The sequence below is a fragment of the Ictalurus punctatus genome, chromosome 7 (assembly GCF_001660625.3).
Source record: "Ictalurus punctatus breed USDA103 chromosome 7, Coco_2.0, whole genome shotgun sequence".
NCBI classification, from domain to species: Eukaryota; Metazoa; Chordata; class Actinopteri; order Siluriformes; family Ictaluridae; genus Ictalurus; species Ictalurus punctatus.
Genome location: NC_030422.2, coordinates 11,759,550 through 11,778,027, shown reverse-complemented (window position 1 = coordinate 11,778,027; position 18,478 = coordinate 11,759,550). Strand labels below are relative to the sequence as shown.

At 41.2% G+C, this 18,478-nt stretch overlaps 2 protein-coding genes across 3 annotated transcripts; both read left to right on the top strand.

Annotated features, from left to right (window-relative positions):
- The first annotated feature begins 983 nt into the window (after positions 1 to 983).
- abi1b (abl-interactor 1b) lies at positions 984 to 10,493 on the top strand. 2 transcript variants are annotated; one of them, XM_017471922.3, is made up of 11 exons: positions 984 to 1,197; positions 4,164 to 4,331; positions 4,811 to 4,987; positions 5,557 to 5,571; positions 5,663 to 5,769; positions 6,038 to 6,178; positions 7,306 to 7,403; positions 7,687 to 7,905; positions 8,099 to 8,185; positions 8,825 to 9,010; positions 9,241 to 10,493. In XM_017471922.3, the coding sequence occupies exons 1-11, from the start codon at positions 1,081 to 1,083 to the stop codon at positions 9,414 to 9,416; spliced, it is 1,491 nt and encodes a 496-aa protein (XP_017327411.1). In that variant the 5' UTR covers positions 984 to 1,080; the 3' UTR covers positions 9,417 to 10,493. The 2 variants fall into 2 exon arrangements, with proteins under 2 accessions (XP_017327411.1, XP_017327412.1); XM_017471923.3 differs by lacking the exon at positions 5,557 to 5,571.
- A 1,704-nt stretch (positions 10,494 to 12,197) lies between these two features.
- On the top strand, positions 12,198 to 17,774 carry si:ch211-252f13.5 (uncharacterized). Its single transcript, XM_017472005.3, has 4 exons — positions 12,198 to 12,841; positions 14,250 to 14,767; positions 14,847 to 14,913; positions 15,087 to 17,774. Exons 1-4 carry the CDS (start codon positions 12,430 to 12,432, stop codon positions 16,592 to 16,594), a joined length of 2,505 nt encoding a protein of 834 aa, XP_017327494.2. The 5' UTR covers positions 12,198 to 12,429; the 3' UTR covers positions 16,595 to 17,774.
- Positions 17,775 to 18,478: the final 704 nt, after the last annotated feature.

The window sequence follows — 18,478 nt, the reverse complement described above, 5'->3', positions numbered from 1 at the left end:
CCCTTTGTGTGCTGTTTTAATAATGACACGAATGAGTTAAACGCTATAAAAATGAAATTCAACACTGTAGCTGTTAATTCATTACACTTAGTGTTAATTTAATATTTTAACTTCACTATAAATGTAACAGCCCATTTTCATACCCCCATAACATCACTTTATTTGAGAAAAGAAATCACAGCGTCGCTGCGCTTCCGTGTTGCCGTGGTGTTTCTCTTCGCTCAACTAACCGCGGTTTTCCCCTATTGGACGACTCAATGACGCAGCCAATGAGAATACAGCGCGAGGTGTGACTGCGAGGAGATTAGGCAGAAAAACGGCGTGTGCCTCAATCTACCGGTGTTGTTCCTATCGAGTCGACTCTGATTCCAATTATGATTCCGTGTGTAAGAAAACAATAAAGTCGACTCCTGGAGTCGATTCTACAGAATAGGATTGTCGGATCTCGATTCCAAAATAACTAAAACACAGAACGACGCTGTGTCATGGCGCATTATATATATATATATATAGGACATTTTTACTTAGGGGTGTACTCACTTTTGTCGCCATCGGTTTAGACATTAATCGCTGTGTGTTGAGTTATTTTGAGGGTTCAGCAAATTTACACTGTTATACAAGCTGTACACTCACTACTTTACATTGTAGCAAAGTGTCATTTCTTCAGTGTTGTCACATGAAAATATATAATCGAATATTTACAAAAATTGAGGGGTGTACTCACTTTTGTGAGATACTGTATATATATATATATATATATATATATATATATATGTATGTGTGTGTGTGTGTGTGTGTGTGTGTGTGTGTGTTTAAATTGGAAATATGCCAGGCCATACAGGGATATACAGGGAGTATCTTATTTTCTCTCACTCAGCCGAGATGAATCATTTTCACCGCTTGGAGTCGACTCTCTATGAACAATGTAATGAATCGGAGAGTCGGCTCTTTGTTGGAGCTCGACTGAATGAAAGTGAATGAAAGAAGGGGCGCAGGCAGAGAGAGGGAGCGGGTGCTAGTGAGAGAGGGAGGGAGAGAGTGAGTGAGTGAGGAGGCTTTAGTAATGCAGATGGGAGTAAAATGGCAGAGCTACAAATGCTGTTAGAGGAAGAAATTCCGGCTGGAAAGAGAGCTTTACTCGAGAGCTACCAGAATCTGTCCAGAGTCGCGGAATACTGCGAGAATAATTATGTGCAGGTAATGAAAAGGGGGAATGAATGGGTGTTTACGGCGCTGGTTGTGTTGGTGCGTGATGTTGCGGGGAATCTGTAATCAATCTGTAACCAATTACTGTATCCGCCGCACATTGCAGGAAAATGGGAGCGTGTGTGTGTGTGTGTGTGTGTGTATGTGTAGTGTTTGTGCTGTAGGGATGTGGGGATTTGTGCATTTTGGACGGAGGGTGTGTCATACAGTCAGAGAGTCAGTCATCAGTGCTGCTGCTTCATGCATGAAAGAAATGCACGAGAGCTTAGACTGAGATCGGATGCAACATCAGACGCCGGCCTCTAGCTTGTGCTCACATTGTGTTGAGATGGGAATGTGATCGGGGTTTTGATGACTCCCTGCTCTGCCTCCATATCTGCTTCTATTTTTGAGACATGAAGCTGTTTTGTTTTTGTTGTTGTTTTTTTTATTCCAGCACATAATGCAGGATTTTTCTAACATTAAATAGATTCATTAATAGATCATATGATCATTAAATAGATCATCTGGATAATATTAGAATATCTAATAAAACATCATTATATTATCTAATTTTTAAGATCTAATATCGTGTACGACATTTGTTATTTCATATATAAATGGACTGTATTATTAATCAAATAATATAATTGTATAAATAGAATTGCTGCTGATAGTATATAATATGCAATGATAATTTACTAATGATGATGTTATAATACTACATTATTAATAAGATGTGCCATTTAATGAATGAATGAGTCTTTATTGATCATATATACATATGCACAGTGAAATTCTTTTCTTCGCATACCCCAGCATGTCAGGAAGTTGGGGTCAGAGCACAGGGTCAGCCATGATACAGCGCCCCTGGAGCATAGAGGGTTAAAGGTCTTGCTCAAGGGCCCAACAGTGGCAGTTGTATATAATGATAATGAATTTTTATTTGTCACATATACATTAGAGCACAGTGGAATTCTTTTCTTCGCATACCCCAGCATGCCAGGAAGTTGGGGTCAGAGTGCAGGATCAGCCCTGATACAGCACCCCTGGAGTAGAGAGGGTTAAGGGCCTTGCTCAAGGGCCTAACAGTGGCAGCTTGGCAATGCTGGCGCTTGAACTCCCGACCTTCTGATCAGTAACCCAGAGCCTTAACCGCCAAGCCACCACTGCCCATATATATATATAAAATACATACACAGCTGTTGGTATATGTACGTATTATTGATTACTGATAATGCTATAATGTCTAATAATAATGATCATAATATGTAACACAAAATCAATAAATGATATATCAGATGTCAACTATAATAAATACTGTATATACAATTTCATATATTCTACAGTATTATAAACATAAACACACACACACACACACACACATATATACATATATATATATATATATATATATATATATATATATATATATATATATATATATATATATATATATATATATATATATATGAAATTGATTTATAGTATAGAACTCTAAACCATCTGGTGGTGCTCTAATATCAACTATGATGTTAGCTCATGCAATGGCCACCGTTGTACACCGGACGCTCAACTAAGAATAAACAGATAATAACAAACAAATGAACAAAAAAAACTCTGCGTAATTGTGATATGGTGATGTTTTCTTTGAGGAGATGTTTATTTAACATTTTTTATGTAAGGAGTCTCCAGTATCAGTGCTAATACTAACAGTCAGAGGTGATGCCATAGCTTTAGGTTTTCCAACATCTTCAGGACAGAGGAGTTTATGCGTTTTTTTTTGCGGTTTCTTGATAACATGAAAAAGCAACTTTAGCACCGCATTAATGTTTGTTTATTGTTGTTGTTGTTTACGATCACAGACAGCACAGCTCCTGCCAATAAATTCAGAATGAGAGATGCTGTGATTGGCTAAAGTGAAATGTTCCGAGAATGGATATGAGAGAACAGCGCTGTGGTGTGTGCGTGTGTGTTTTTACACTAAATCCTGTGCTCCGACGATCACGTGGGCAAGGAGCCCCATAGCTAGCTAGCTGCAGTATAGTCAGCCACATGTTTGGCTTGCTAGCTATTCTTAGCTGAATAACATTACTGTAGAAATCAAGAACGTATGCTGTTCACCACATAGGATTATTTAGATCGACTGCTGCTGTAAAATCTCTATGGAAGTCGACGAGTCTTGCAGTGTTTCCTAATGGCTACAGGTTATATTAAATTAATTTGCTAATTATCGCTGGGTGAAATATTCATTTATGTTAGTTCTAAGCAAACCTAGGGCCTGTGGTGATTATAGATACAGAAGTTGATTAATTTTATATATATAGTGGGAGGTTGGGATTTATTTATAGAAGTGTGATCGTTGTTGTTTTGAATCGGTTTATATATATATATATATATATATATATATATATATATATATATATATATATATATATACATTGATTAATTTGACTAATTAATGATTCAGATATTGTTTCACTTAATTAAATATTGATCCATTTACATACTGGTTATTGGCAATTATCTACTGTATTCGATATTAATTGGACTAATTACAAACATACGTAATAGATAATTATACACATGTTTTATTTTTATATTTACACGTTGACCAATTATGTATGGTATAATATTCTTCACATTTTCTAACATTTTAGTCATTTAAGTAATCCAGAGTGAAAACTGAGGAAGAATCCAATCAGATAAAGCAGTTTTCAGTTAACTGTTTGTGCTTGAAGGTATATGTGGCTTTTTGGCAGCACTGGGATGTGAACTCACAACCTTTTGGTCACTAGACTTTTAGTCACAGAGGTACCATTTGCTGGTTCTGGTCCTGGTTCCAGGTCTGTTTTAACCCCCTAGAAATGATAGGGGTACTGTAGACCCTGCTGTGTGTGCGTGTGTGTGTAGACATATAGATCTCATTTTCATCATCATCTCTCTTTCTGTATGTCTGTCTATCTTTCCATCCTCAGGCTCAGGATAAAAAGAAGGCCTTGGAGGAGACCAAAGCGTACACCACCCAGTCGCTGGCCAGCGTGGCGTATCAGATCAACGCTCTGGCCAACAACGTGCTGCAGCTGCTGGACATCCAGGCGTCTCAACTGCGCCGCATGGAGTCATCCGTCAATCACATCTCCCAGGTCGGCTGTGTTTCTTTAGGAAAATCAGGAAGTGGTGAAAGTAAAGGATAAAAGCAGGGCTGACCTAAACACACAAAAGGAAAAATACATCAGCAAATAGCCACACGTCTGTGCAATTTCTCCAGGCTGCAAAAAAACTCACTCAAATTGCATTTTAATTGCATTTTTTTCACTAGCTTCTTATCCTAGATAAGACACTGGTTTTTTTGTTTGTTTGTTTTTTTGTTTTTTAAATAGGATTAGTGCCACCCAGCTACTTCCTCCCAGAGGATCTAATCCTGAATAAAATTCAGGGGTGGTAAAAAATATTTAAAAGTGTCCGCATCAACAGTTGTCTGTGTCTCGCCTATTATTAGCACGTTAACAGTAAAAAAAAAATAATAATAATAATAAAAAAATAAAATAAAATAAAAAAATTAATAATTCCTTTACAAAATTTTTTTTTTGAAGTTTTCACGTCTGTGTGTGTGTGTGTGCAGACCGTGGACATCCACAAAGAAAAGGTGGCGCGGCGTGAGATCGGGATTTTGACCACCAACAAAAACACGTCACGGACGCACAAAATCATCGCGCCGGGAAACATGGAGCGGCCGGTGCGCTACATCAGGAAGCCGATCGACTACACGCTGCTGGACGACGTGGGGCACGGCGTCAAGGTCAGTAGGATCAGAAACAATCAAGGTTTTTAAATATTTTTAAATGGAACTTAAATCACCATTTCTCTGTTTCAAACAAAAAACACTTCTGACCGGCTCTATTTCGTGGAATGACGTTATTTGTCGTGACATTTCTATACATGACTTTACGTGACAAAACGGATGCAAGTGTGTAAACTGTATAGCCAGAGACTAAAGTTCAACAGGGTGTAAAGCAGGAGAATACTGGATTAGGGAAAACCAGAAAGAAAAGCAGGGTAAGACTTGGCAGCGAACAGTGACACACAGAGGATGAGCGCATGGTGATTAATGGTTCGAGATTTCGAAAGAGGCTCTTTGATGAAGAAAATTGTCCGTCCAGACAATCGACGTGACATTTACGTGTTTATCTCTTCGTTTTATTTCCTACGAGCTCTGACCTTTTAGCCGTCTCTGGCTTTGTGCTTTATCATGCCGTGTCCATCATTAAAAGCCCCTTTTGTGTCACTAAATGTTCCTCATTAATTAAAAAAATTTAAAAATAACCAGGTTAAAACTGTCTCTCCCTCTTTCTCACCGCACACGCTCAGTGGCTAAAAGCGAAGGTAAGTGTTATGAAAGTGTTTCTGATTTTCCTTGTTTACTCTACATGTTTCTATGTACGATTTTGTTCATTATTTCTGTTCTGTTCTCCAGCAAGGGAACAGTCAGCCAACCAGGTCTGGGGGCGGGACTTTATCAAGGACCAATCCACCGACGCAGAAGCCACCAAGCCCACCTATGGCGGGGCGGGGTACCCTAGGGTACACATACCATATTTAAATTTATATATATATATATATACACACACACACACACCACAGTTTTACCTCTGACTTATACAGAAGCACTGACACTGGAGACTCCTTCCATAAATTCCATAAAATTCATCATAGCAACGATTTTTAAAATCTGTTAAACTTAATTATAAATGGTTAATATTGAAATTTGTGACTACCATTGTGAATCATGTTGCTGTGTGTGTGTGTGTGTGTGTGTGTGTGTGTGTGTGTTTGTGTATGTGCGTTACAGGAGAAACACACCCTATAAGACTTTAGAGCCAGTGAAACCTCCCGTGGTGCCAAATGACTACATGACGAGTCCGGCGAGGCTCAGTGGTCAGAGCAGCCCAGGACGCACGGCATCAGTCAATCAGAGACCCCGAACACACAGGTACACAACACACATACACACACACAATCATATTTTTCCCCAGCGTTTCACACCAGTCGTAAGATCATGTCCCGAATGATAATTAAACCCCAGCCGAAGACTCAGAGTGGTGTGATGCACTGAATAGCTGTCAGCGTGATAAGTATTTGCACCCCGAGCGTGTCCAGTCGCGGCTGTCCATCAGCGATTTCGGAGCGTTTCAGTTCCCTCTCTGGCCACGGATCTCGTTTCCTCCTCCACATGAGTCCTTTATATTCCGCTGTGAGAGAAAGAGGACGTCAGCACACACCGAGAGAACTGTGAACATTTCCGGGGTTTTGGATCAGCTGAGCTGGAGTAAATATCGATAGTACAGCAGTGACGCATAGTTCTTATAATTTCCCATTATAAGAATGATGTTATAAAGGAAAATATTGCTCAGAAATCGAATGCGCACAATTATTATACAGGGTTTGGAAAATCAGAATCTTTTCCACATAGAAATTTTTTTTCTTCATGTTGCAATAATCACCTAATAAAACTGAAACAAAATAATACAGGGATCAACGTATTTAAATTAAGGTCAGAATTTCTACTTAAGTAAAATATCTAGCTTTTACATATCGATATAATGTCCATATTAGTTCAACACCTCCAGGGTCGGGGGTTCGATTCCCACCGTGGCCCTGTGTGTGCAGAGTTTGCATGTTCTCCCCGTGCTGCGGGGGTTTCCTCCGGGGGCTCCGGTTTCCTCCCCCAGTCAAATACATGCATGGTAGGCTGATTGGGATGTCCAAAGTGTCCGTAGTGTATGAATGGGTGTGTGTGAGTGTGTATGTGATTGTGCCCTGCGATGGATTGGCACCCTGTCCAGGGTGTACCCCGCCTTGTGCCCGATGCTCCCTGGGATAGACTCCAGGTCTCCCCGTGACCCTGAAAAGGATTAAACGATATAGAAGATGGATGGATGGATCGAATGCACTTGTTTCTTTTTAATGAGTTTATCATAAACCTGATATAATTTACGTATATTCCTTTTGCTGAAATTCTGCCCTTCATTTAAATACCTCGATCCACAAATGATTTTTTTTTCTTTTTCAGCGTATTTTAGCGTTTAGGTTTACAATAGTAAGTTTTCTTCCGTGCAGTGGAAGCAGCGGTGGTAGTGGTGGACGGGAGAACAGCGGGAACAGCGTGGGAATTCCTCTGGCTGTTCCAACACCCTCTCCTCCTAGCATGGCACCAGGTTAGCGAGTTAGCCATTTCATTATACTGTATGTTAGCAGTTCATATCTAGCCTGTTTTGCTAACTTTTGGTTCTCGTGGTATTTGGAGTACAACATCCATATTGAAGATCAGTGCCTGTGTACACCAGCTAAATCGATTCGGTGCTAGTCACATGGCAAAATGATATGATTAGCATAACTATATCATTGTACAGTATCTCATACTCATGGTATTGGGTGTGTATTTAATATCTACCCTGTTTCATCACCTCATTATTTTTTTTTCTCTCTCCTGCTTAACAGTGGTACCTCCAGGTCCAGGTCTGGGTCCTGTTCCAATGTCTCAGTTCGGCACTATTTCTCGTCAGATCTCGAGGCACAGTTCCTCCAGTGCCTCGTCCTCTGCCTCCATGGTGTCAGCGACTGGTACGTACCGCCGCGCCCCGTCCAGCTCGTCCCAGTTCTCCGTGCCCCAATCGCACCTTAACGGCGGTCCCACGTACCCCCAAAACCCTGCCCCGGGTGAGTACTTTTTATTAAACAAATTAGAATGTCCAAATGACATTGGTTATCTTTTCACATATGAATTATTAATATTATATCTAATAGAAATTATTACTATAATATATTAATAATTATATGTATGTGTGTGTGTGTGTGTGTGTGTGTATATATATATATATATATATATATATATATATATATATATATATAGTCTCTGTCGCCCCGCCGCCTCCTCCTGTGGCACAGCTCACACCCCAAATTCCTCTCACTGGATTTGTGGCCCGAGTTCAGGAGAACAGTAAGTGCTCCACATGCACACACACACACACACACACACACACACACACACATACACACACGTGACTATATATGTCACCCAATTATATGCCTGAGATAATCTTACACCTTAAGTAGTCTTATACCACAGCACTGCTGAATTATGGATACTGGTTGGTCAGTAGGTGTTGACTAACTTTAAGCTTTCCGACATCTTCAGGACGGAGGAGTTTACGTTTTTTTTGCGGTTTCTCTGTAACATGACAATCTTTTTTTTGTCTTATTAACTTCAAGAGAGAGAATAAAGAGAGGCTGGTGAGAGAACGACTGTTTATAGCTGCTATAACGTAAGTGAGAACAGGAACTAAAGCATGACATGTGCTTTAATAAATAAAAAGTGTAATTGTTGGTAAATTGTTGTGGTATAAGACGAATAAAATACTTATAAACGTGGTGTTATAGGAAAAGAATCAACTTCGGTGTGGCAACAGCCGTTGAATATTTTTCATATAACAGCAGCGTTTTTTTCCTTACTTATCTAATGAAAATAGGCTAGCTAACCTACTAGCTAACGTCAGTGACATCAGAGTCTCCACTGCCCATCAATTAATTTATGGAATTGCTTCTCACGTTCACTAATGTCAGCTCTCTTTCTCCTCAGTTTCAGATAGCCCCTCCCCTCCTCCACCACCGCTCCCTGAAGACACACCTATGTTTGAGGAAGCGGCGCCGCCCCCTCCCCCACCCCCTGTAGACTACGAGGAAGAGGACGCTGCACTAGTGCACTACAACGACCCCTACGCAGACGGAGACCCTCACTGGGCACCGAAGTCCTACATAGAAAAGGGTGTGTGTCATCCTACAACCTCGCACTGAGATAAACAGAGCTAGACTTTTTAAATCAGGTAGCTGACTAACATAACTAGCTAGTTTCCTAGCTAACTGTTTTTGAGACAATAGTCTGTGTTGAGTATAGTAATAACCATTATCGCCATCCCATTTTGGAATTTTCCTTTCAACAGAAGATGCAAATCTTAATCTTCCTAACCCCCCCCCCCTCCCCCGCCCCATTTTCAGTGGTGGCCATCTACGACTACACCAAGGACAAGGATGACGAGCTGTCCTTCATGGAAGGCGCCATTATCTACATCATCAAGAAAAATGACGACGGCTGGTTCGAGGGCGTGTGCAACGGCGTCACCGGACTGTTTCCCGGCAACTATGTGGAGTCCATCATGCATTACGCTGACTAACGCTACCTTCCGAATGTTTTCATCTGACCTATTTAAGTATTTATGATGTGCAGTGTACTGAGGAAGTGTTCGGTTCTTCTTCATTCTGGTTTTTGGACATGTTTTGTACATACAGTATTGTATGAAACCTGTCGGTTGTGACTAGTGCGTGTTATTGTGCGTGTTTCGTCAGCGTAAAAAAAAAAACTTGGTAGTTTTCTTTTAACGTACTGCCGAACTCTTCCTGAATTGTCAGGGAAGACGTGGTTGAATGTCGTGAATTACAGTATAATCTGGCTGATACACCAGGTCATATTTTATTCCATTTTGCCTGCAGTGTTAGCCTACATTGCATTTTTAATTCCATGTATGTTGCTGTTATGAGGCTGTTGCCTTAACATTTCATAGCTATATCATTCTTTTTTGCTATGTTCAAACCGCTTTCCAACAGCTTGCCAACAAGCGAATTATTTCATCTGTACTATATTTGCCCGCTAAGTTAATTCCTTTACTGCACTAGCTAGTTAGCAAGGTATATATCGTAGGAAACTTACTAGCTAGTTAGGGCTAAGCAGCTCTGTTCTAGCTGTGGGCGGAGATAATATCAAGGGCAGAAATTTGCCAATTTAAGTCCAATCTTGCAAGCCAGATTTTTACACTGCTATGTTTTGTTACAAAAAGTTACCAACCAACCACATTAACTCAATAACTCTTAAAGACTAACATTTTTTAATCCAGGACTATATGACATGATGTTACATGGCAAATGAGTGGTGCAACGTGTCCTTAAAATGATATTACAGGCGTAGAAATACATTTAAAATCTGAATCTTTACTACAGTTGTGCTTACTAGCCAGCTGGCTAAATAGGTAACATTTCGCTATTTACTATTACCATCAGGTGCTTCATGGTTTGTAGGTAGCTTTATTTTAATGTAACACCATTGCTAGCAGCTAGCAACTCGGTTGCCTAGATTTATGTTGCACTTAGCCTGGCTACACCACTAAAATGTTCCTGTTCAATTACCATATGCCTAATTCAATCAGACAGCAGTCAAACAGTGGCACTGTTCATTTAGGAGAATTTTTTTTATTTAACCCAAAAATAATGGAAGTATTAAACTCTGTTCATTCTGCAGGGTGGATTCCGCTAATCTTCATCCCTCAGTAACAATCACCCCAAATATTTTATTAGTCCTGTTGCCTCGTTTGTACCTGGGTGAAAAATAGAAAACTTGTGAGGGAACTTGACTAACTGTTTACACAATATAATAGTCTAATATTAGCTAGGTTTCAAACCACACTGGCTAATGGTTTACACAATATAGCTGCTAGTGTGATGTTAGCTAGCTTGACTACAATTTTATACTACACATATCACTAATCGCCCCATGTTAGCTAGTTTACTAGCAACTTTGACTACTGGTTTACACAGTGTAATAATTAGCCAAATGTCAGCCAGCTCGCTTGCTGGCATTTGTTTGCCTAACATGAGCTAGCTAGTAAAGTTAAATAGCTACTACTCAAGGGTTAATACTGTCTAAATAAGCTAAGCTAACTACTTAGCAGACTAGCGTAGCTAATAATTGAATCTGTGTATTTGGTGGCAAAATCTGTTTTCACTCGGGTGCAAAAAGTTTTTTTTTGAGTTATAACGAAGCACAGCATGAATTTATAAATGAAATGAATTTGTTTGTCTGTTAAAAACCAATGAAGTTCAGTTTGGTTTCATATTAATATAAAAGAATGAAGTATCCATGAGAATGTGGTTCACTCAGTGCTGTGTGGAACATGACCACACGGTGTTAGCTACTCATCACCCCGCTATTAGCTTCTCTCTTATCACCTTGTACATAAATAAAACCTGTTTTGTTTTGTTTGTTTGTTTTTTTCAGTAGATGTACAGCGTTGTTTTTTTTAAATGATAAAGTACTGTCCGGTAAAACATGGTGTTCTTTTGGTGTTCTTTTAAACATGCACTGTAGTGATGAGTCGTTCGCCAATGAGTCGGCTCTTTGGGTCGGCTCTTTTAGGTGAATGTCAAGAGCCATCTCACATATTTGGGCTGTGGGTTTTTTTCTACTTCTATCACTTGCGGTGTAATTTAATCAAAAATGGTTACTGTATACACAAAATGAGCATCATTTTGTTTCCGTGAAAGCTCTAGCTTGTAATTACAGACGTTGGCCACGTGGGTGCGCTAAACCCTGCGGGGGCAAATAGCATTTGTTATTTGTTCTACACGTGGATCCGTAGGAGTTAATTCAGTACAAATCCAATTTGGTTTGCTACCAGGTAACAAACTAGTTATTATATTAGCATGTGATGTTTGATCCTGGCATTTTAATGAAGGTGTACAGAGGGGCGTGGCTACAGGGGTGGCACAGGATGGCAGCTTCCACCCTTAATTGGAATAAGCCTATGGACACATACTATTATTATTATTATTATCATTAGTAGTAGTAGTAGTAGTAGTAATAGTAGTAGTAGTAGCAGTACTTTTGGCTTCAACACCCAACACTGTCAGAAAAAAGCATGACTGTAGTTTTCCTTGTTGCTGGAGTGCACCATACTTTCACTGTATATATTTACCGACAAAGGTATACATATAAAGCTTTGCGTATGTACCATGGCAGTAAAATCATTTTCAAGGTCACCATATGCACTTTTCTGTAATATTAAAGGTTAAAAAATAGTGTTCTACCCCAGCCACAAGGAAATGAATAGTAGCTTTTTTTCTTCTTTTTTTTCAGTGTGAATAGAGAGCCAAATGAGGTGGAGTGTCATGGGTTAAAAGGAGCAAAAGCTCGAGGGGGAAACCTGGTGCCAATTACCTCAATGGCACATTGAGTCTTCCTGCAGTCTTCGAGCGCTCATGCACACACATACACCACGGAACTTTCTCTAGTGTGCTGATACACGCTGCTTGCACATGCATCCTCCCATGTTATGATATAATGGTTATTTTCGGATTTCACGTGGTGTCCGGGATGCGCGAGGATTCCTAAACTGGTTGTTTTGTTTTGTTTTTTAAATGGCACCCATCTCGACGCTTTTGTGGCTCGCGATCTGCGTGGTGGCGTTTGCAGGAAGCGCGGCCGAGGTATGCGGGGGAGCGCGTTGCCCGGGCGCGTGTACAGGCGCGCGGTGCGCCTCGGGTCGCACTGACACGCTGCGGCGCCCGGCTGTGCCATACACCATCATCCACCCGTCCGTAGTCGCGCGCCAGGAGAACGCCAGGAGCAACAGTGCAACGGTGGAGGCGCAGGCGCAGGCGCAAGCACAAGCACGCGACGGCTGCGCTGGCGTCGAGAAGTGCGCGCAGGCCAGGCGGCGCCCGTGCGCCGGGCGCGAGTGCATCACGCACATGCGCGACGGAACAGAGCGCGCGCCGCGGGAGTTCGGAACCCAGAATGGAATTCAGCTCGCGTGTGACGTCAGACCAGGTGAGGAGAAGAAGCAAAAAAAGGAAGCTGTGCTCACGTTTTTCACTTTGTTTCCAGAAGTTGCATTTAATGAGCGCGTGATCCAAAATATGTAGAGCAGACCGGGTACAGGACCGCACTGGACTACAGTCTCTGCATGAAAGAAATATTATTGTGAAAATTCAAATTCCTACACTGAGTTTTTCTTAGCTCACACGTAGTGGATCAGATAAGACGTGTTCGGTGTGTGAAGTTTGCTTCTTTAGATTTGTGCTGGAGCTGTGAGACTAATGGCAACATGCAATAGAAATCTGTCTCACGTAACAGCTTTGGTCACATTTCCACACCTGTCTTTAAGTTGAACGCACCTGTCCCCAGACATCTGTTCCTTGAGTCTCACCAAGCTCATTTCACCAGGACATTATATACAAAAGTCACCAAAATGTTGGTTCATTTTTTGACCAAACGGTGCTATTTGGAACGACTTCACAAATTTAGGCCCCACCTTTAAAGCTGGGTTTACACTTTATGAAAATCGCACGTGGTAGAAGAATTCTGCAACTGCAGGTCGTAAGAGGATCTCCATCGTATACTCCGACACGGAGATCGCAGTCTATTATGAACTTCATGGCAAGATTTCGTTTTGATCTCGTACGCTGTGAATGCCGGAAGTGATGCAGATGACAACAGTTCCACTTAAATGTTATTTGATATTATACACTATTGTTTGTTTATAAATACAATTATGATACTATCACAATATCTATCACTTGGGGCGAGTTTATGAAGATTTGGGTGTGTACGTGGAAGAGGCTTCAATGAATTGTTAGTTGCATTATCCTCGGAGCTCCAGTGCAAAATGGAAGAAACAAACATCATTAAACATCTGAACATCTTGGCGAATCAACTGCATTTAGGGTAAAGGGGAACATTTTGTAGAATCCGTTTTTAGCCGAAATATTCCTTTTATATTTTAAATACCGTAGCTGTTGGCGTGTAGACAGTACTAATGTCTAGGAGATCTTGTATTCTCTTTATTATATACTCTTATTCAATATTCAGCTAATCTTACTCATGATTCATTAATTTGCGCACCCCCCCCCCCCCCCCCAATAAATAAATAAATAAATAAAAATCTAATGCAGCTTGATAATGAACTAACATTTAATAAATGCTAATCTAAACCTATCTACCTGAAACATAAACAGATCTATTATTGGAGTCTAATAAAAAGGTCATATATACAACAGTCATGGACTGCATTCACAGCTGGGTCAAAACCCAAGCAGACATGTTTATCAGTAAACATGTAACTATGCAAATACACAAATGTTATTTTTGCTTTTGATTATTTACACATTTACATTTTATAATGAATTCCAAAGTCGTTATAAGATACTTTCCCTGTTGCTCATGCTAAACGTCCCAGGCTCTAACGAAGTCCCTTCTGAGGACGCTCTGGTGCTGCAGATTCACTTGGCGAAGGGCCAAGAGAAGCTTGTGGGGGAGCTACGGGCTCAACAGGCTGAGGTCAGGCATCTCCAGAATGGGTTGAAGGATCAGCAGGACATCCTGCTGGCCCAACAAAAGGAGATTCTGGAGCAACAGCGGAGGATTTTTGAACAGATGGAGCAAGTGAAGGTGCAGTACCGCCTGGTTACGGACAACTTCAGAAATGTGGCCCAATACAAAGATCTAGAGGGCCATCTGGACACCCTCAGGTCTGAGATAAGGACACACACCCAGGAGGCATACACCATACCCAAGGTGGACATGGAGGAGAGTGTGATGGAGGTTGGAAGACAGATCCCTGGTTGCAGCTCCTGTCAAGCAGATGAGTATTGCGATTTCACTGGGGATTGGCCGAAATGCGAGAAGTGTACCGTTTGTCTTCCTGGATTTTTCCTGGTGTCCCAATGCTCCATTCACACTGACAGGATGTGTCAGGTGCTTACTTTTACTGATCTTTTGTTAAAATTTCTTTCACTAAGTGGGGCATCTCTTGACAACTGTACATGTCTGACAGGACCGAGATGAATGCTTGGAGATACAGCACTTATGTGGTGACCAAAACCGGTGTTTCAACACGCCAGGTAAGTCTTATGGCAAGTTTTTTAAATCTGTACTGTATAACAGTATAACACTGTCTAAAACTGTATAGTTTTAGACATCTAGAACTGTATAACACTGTCTAAAATCATAGTTTCTTCTCGATATCCTTAACAGATAATACAATGTCTTCCCCACAACTCCCTTTTCAAAACAGGTGGATTCAGATGTACAGGAATGTCGGCAAAAGACGCTGCTGCTGGAATGTGCGGTCATTCTTATTACTACAGTTCAGAGCTGCAGGAATGCCAGGCTTGCTCGGAGTGCGATTCGCAAGCCATGACGTCTCCATGCTCAGCTATGAGGGACACCGTTTGTTCAAGCTCCTATGGGACCAGATTGTCCCTTTCCTGGTCCGGGGAGGTGTCTCTGGTCCAAGGTAGCGAGTTTCCCAACATGCAGTTGCGCATCCAAGGGCACAGTGATGGAGCACTTGTTTCTTGCACCAACAATCGGTTGGTTCTGCATCAGCATGGACTTGTCTGGGTCGACCAGAACCTGGCTTTGAGGCACGAATGCCGTAGTTTTGTCCAAGCGGGTTTGAGGTTGAACTCTAGTGAGGATGGAGGAAGGGACCTAAGCGGAGTGCGCATGGAGCAAAGGGAAGGGAAATCTCTCCAGAGCATCAGTGTAACCGGGGTGACCATTGTGGATCCAGGTCACACATTGTCTCTGTTTCTCAGGAGCACTAGCAATCATTGTAATGCAGAAAATGAAAAGGTGCACCTTCAAGGTGGACTTGTGGCACCATTCAGTTTGCTCTGGCTCTCTCACGATACAGGAGCTATAGCCATGACTGCTCAGACTGTGGTTTCAACGCACTTCCAAGCCAATTATCGACCTTCCTTCCGTATGTCTTCCATCTCTGATCCCTACATGGTGACTCTGAACCATGACAATCGTGGTATACGCTTTACAGAGAAGGGCACAGTGAAGTTTGTCTTGCAACAAGCGGTCTACTCAATGGGTCAAGCTTGTATATCTGAGGGATTCTTGCTTCTAGCGTATGTGAACCGTAATGGAACCAGTGTCGAACTGAGCCGAGCCTTCAAGCCTGGTGTTCACTACAGAGATACGTCCATATCTCTTTCCGCTGCCGCCGCAGTGGACGCTGGAGACACTCTCACTTTTGAAATCCTAGCACCGGTACAGTGCAGTGTGCGCTACTTCTGCGACGACTCCGGGATTAGCATACTAAGTCTGATGTGGATCCCTTCCCTTGTGTCCTCTGCCTTATCGGCTAGCGTATCCAAAAGAGGTCTTCCCCTCGGTGCTGTAAGGAACAAGCCCTTGTTTTTTCACCAGACATCCCCGACGGTGGCACAAGTAGAACTAGCTAACACAAGCAAGCAACATGCACATCGAAATTTCATCTTCCGGGAGGCAGGAACAGCTAGCGTTGCTCTGGACTTGAGGCTGATACACTCGTGCAGCATGATTGAACTTGCTTTGGTTCAGCTGGGAGCATCACCGACGGTCCTCGTTCGCCAACTCGGAGGTCAGATGCCAGAAGGGAGTGAGTGGGCTAGCTTAGGGCTCAGGGTGTCATTCCCAGTGCAAAACGGCACTGAAGTGTACGTCATGGTGGACTGCGTGCGCGGACGCGTTAACCAAATTGCCCATGATGCAGGAAGTAACATTTCCATCCTTTGGATTGCAGCATGATTTTAGCAGGACACATGTTTTAAGCATGTTTTAGCTTGTCAACAACAGTCATATATCTAGCGTAGCACAAGTAGCGATGGAGGACGTAGCATTTCCATCAGCATATTTGGTGGGAGTCATATGTCTAGAGGAGCACAGGTAGTAAAACAGGAAGTAGCATTTCCATCCCTCACTCTAGGGCATGAATTGAGTAGGTTACATTGTTTTAGCATACTTTAATATATTATCAATAGTCATATGTCTAGCCTATCACAGACAGTGATGCAGGAAACAGCATTTCCATTCTCTGAAATTCAGTGGGAATCAAACAGGTCACATGTTTTGGCTTGTTAGCAATATTAGCGTATATATAGTATAACACAGGTAGGCGATACAGGAGGTAGCATTTACATTGTAAATACTTTTTTAGCAATAGTTGCATTGCGTATGTAGTGTAGCATGTGTAGGAACACAGGAAGTAGCATTTCCATCTTTTCTGAACTATGCAGTTACACATTCTCGCATGTTTTAGCTTGTTAGTGATTGCTATACAGGTAGTGATGTATAGCATTGCCCAGGAAGGAGCCTTTATATCCTCTAGCATGCTTGCAGCTTTATATCTAGCGTAGCACAGATTGTAGCTATGATCTAGCCTAGTGTAATTAGCATGGTTGTATCCTGCTAGTTCTCATGATGACACTGAATGATTTTCTTGATATTGTTCAATTATAGCCTTCACTCAGCTATATAATTTATACAGTCTTATGTAAAAAATATGCTATCCGTGTGTGTGTGTGTGGTTGAAAAGTTCACTTTATTATCGTTGTCTTTATAGCTTAGCTTAAGCATTGGGGTTATATCCTACGTTAATTTCACATCGTTCCGATTGAGTTTCGTTTTTTTTTTTTTTATTTAAATGCTGTGCTTTAAAAGTCGTGTGTATTTAAATGCAAAGTAAACATTTTATTCAGGCCTCTGTAGTGTTGGGTTTAATAGTGTTAGTATAGTGTTGTATGAATATCTTATGAATGAAAAATGAAACCCAAGGCTTAGGGTGATGTATTTTTATATTTAGACTATTTTAGTGTGTATTTTTTAAGCTAGTACCATAACAATGTATCTTCAGGTATATAAAAACAAGATTCACAGCATAACAATGTAATTTAAAGCGAAAATATAAAGATATGAAGTGCTGATTTCACACTTAGCTTTTTTTCATTTATTTGTTGTTTTTTTTTTACAGTAAGATTGCTGACTGGAGCGATTTGTGCTGATATAAAAAAAAAACCCACAAAAGTCTCACGCAGCACGTGTAGCTAGGATCGGCTACATAACTAGCCTAGCTTGCGCTCTAGAATAGATTTATTATTGTCAATAATGCAGTTGAGCTAACTAAAGACCAGCATAAAGATCGGTGATGAGGAGGTTGTTTGTCTTCGCTGTAGCTTTGGAGGCAAAAAAAATCAAGCAACACAGGAGTCTTATCGCTTGTGTTTAGTGTGAAAGTAGAGTTGGCATGAAGGCATTGAATTAGCATCGTTGTTCCACTGTATATTGGGAGTAAACTTAACATTTGTACACGCTGTACAGTATCATTGGTGCTTCTTCAGTACAGCGCTGTATTACATTCAATAACAAAAGGGGGGAAAAAAAACTTTTAAAAAAAACACAAATGAATTTCCTTAATAAATGTCATCCTGCCAAAGTAGCGTGATTCATTCTTTCTTTTTTTTCTCATCTGGATGCTCGTCGTGTTGAAGTCTCCCGGCTGGCTATGATCTCGTGGTCGAGGCGTCGGTATGGAGGAATAACAGACACGGTGCACTCGTAGAGAGAATTGAACGCAGCTGTGCAGGCGCAGATGTTTCTCGTCGAGGACCAGGAGGACGTTTTATTACTGGAATG

What these genes read in the sequence shown, in the direction of transcription:
- si:ch211-252f13.5 (XM_017472005.3), top strand. Translation starts at nt 12,430, where the DNA reads ATGGCACCCATCTCGACGCTTTTGTGGCTCGCGATCTGCGTGGTGGCG. An exon ending in CGCGTGTGACGTCAGACCAG is followed by an intron (nt 12,842 to 14,249) that starts GTGAGGAGAAGA and finishes TAAACGTCCCAG; the next exon opens with GCTCTAACGAAGTCCCTTCT. An exon ending in CCGGTGTTTCAACACGCCAG is followed by an intron (nt 14,914 to 15,086) that starts GTAAGTCTTATG and finishes TTTTCAAAACAG; the next exon opens with GTGGATTCAGATGTACAGGA.
- abi1b (XM_017471922.3), top strand. Translation starts at nt 1,081, where the DNA reads ATGGCAGAGCTACAAATGCTGTTAGAGGAAGAAATTCCGGCTGGAAAG. An exon ending in CAGAGACCCCGAACACACAG is followed by an intron (nt 6,179 to 7,305) that starts GTACACAACACA and finishes TCTTCCGTGCAG; the next exon opens with TGGAAGCAGCGGTGGTAGTG. An exon ending in GAAGTCCTACATAGAAAAGG is followed by an intron (nt 9,011 to 9,240) that starts GTGTGTGTCATC and finishes CCCCATTTTCAG; the next exon opens with TGGTGGCCATCTACGACTAC.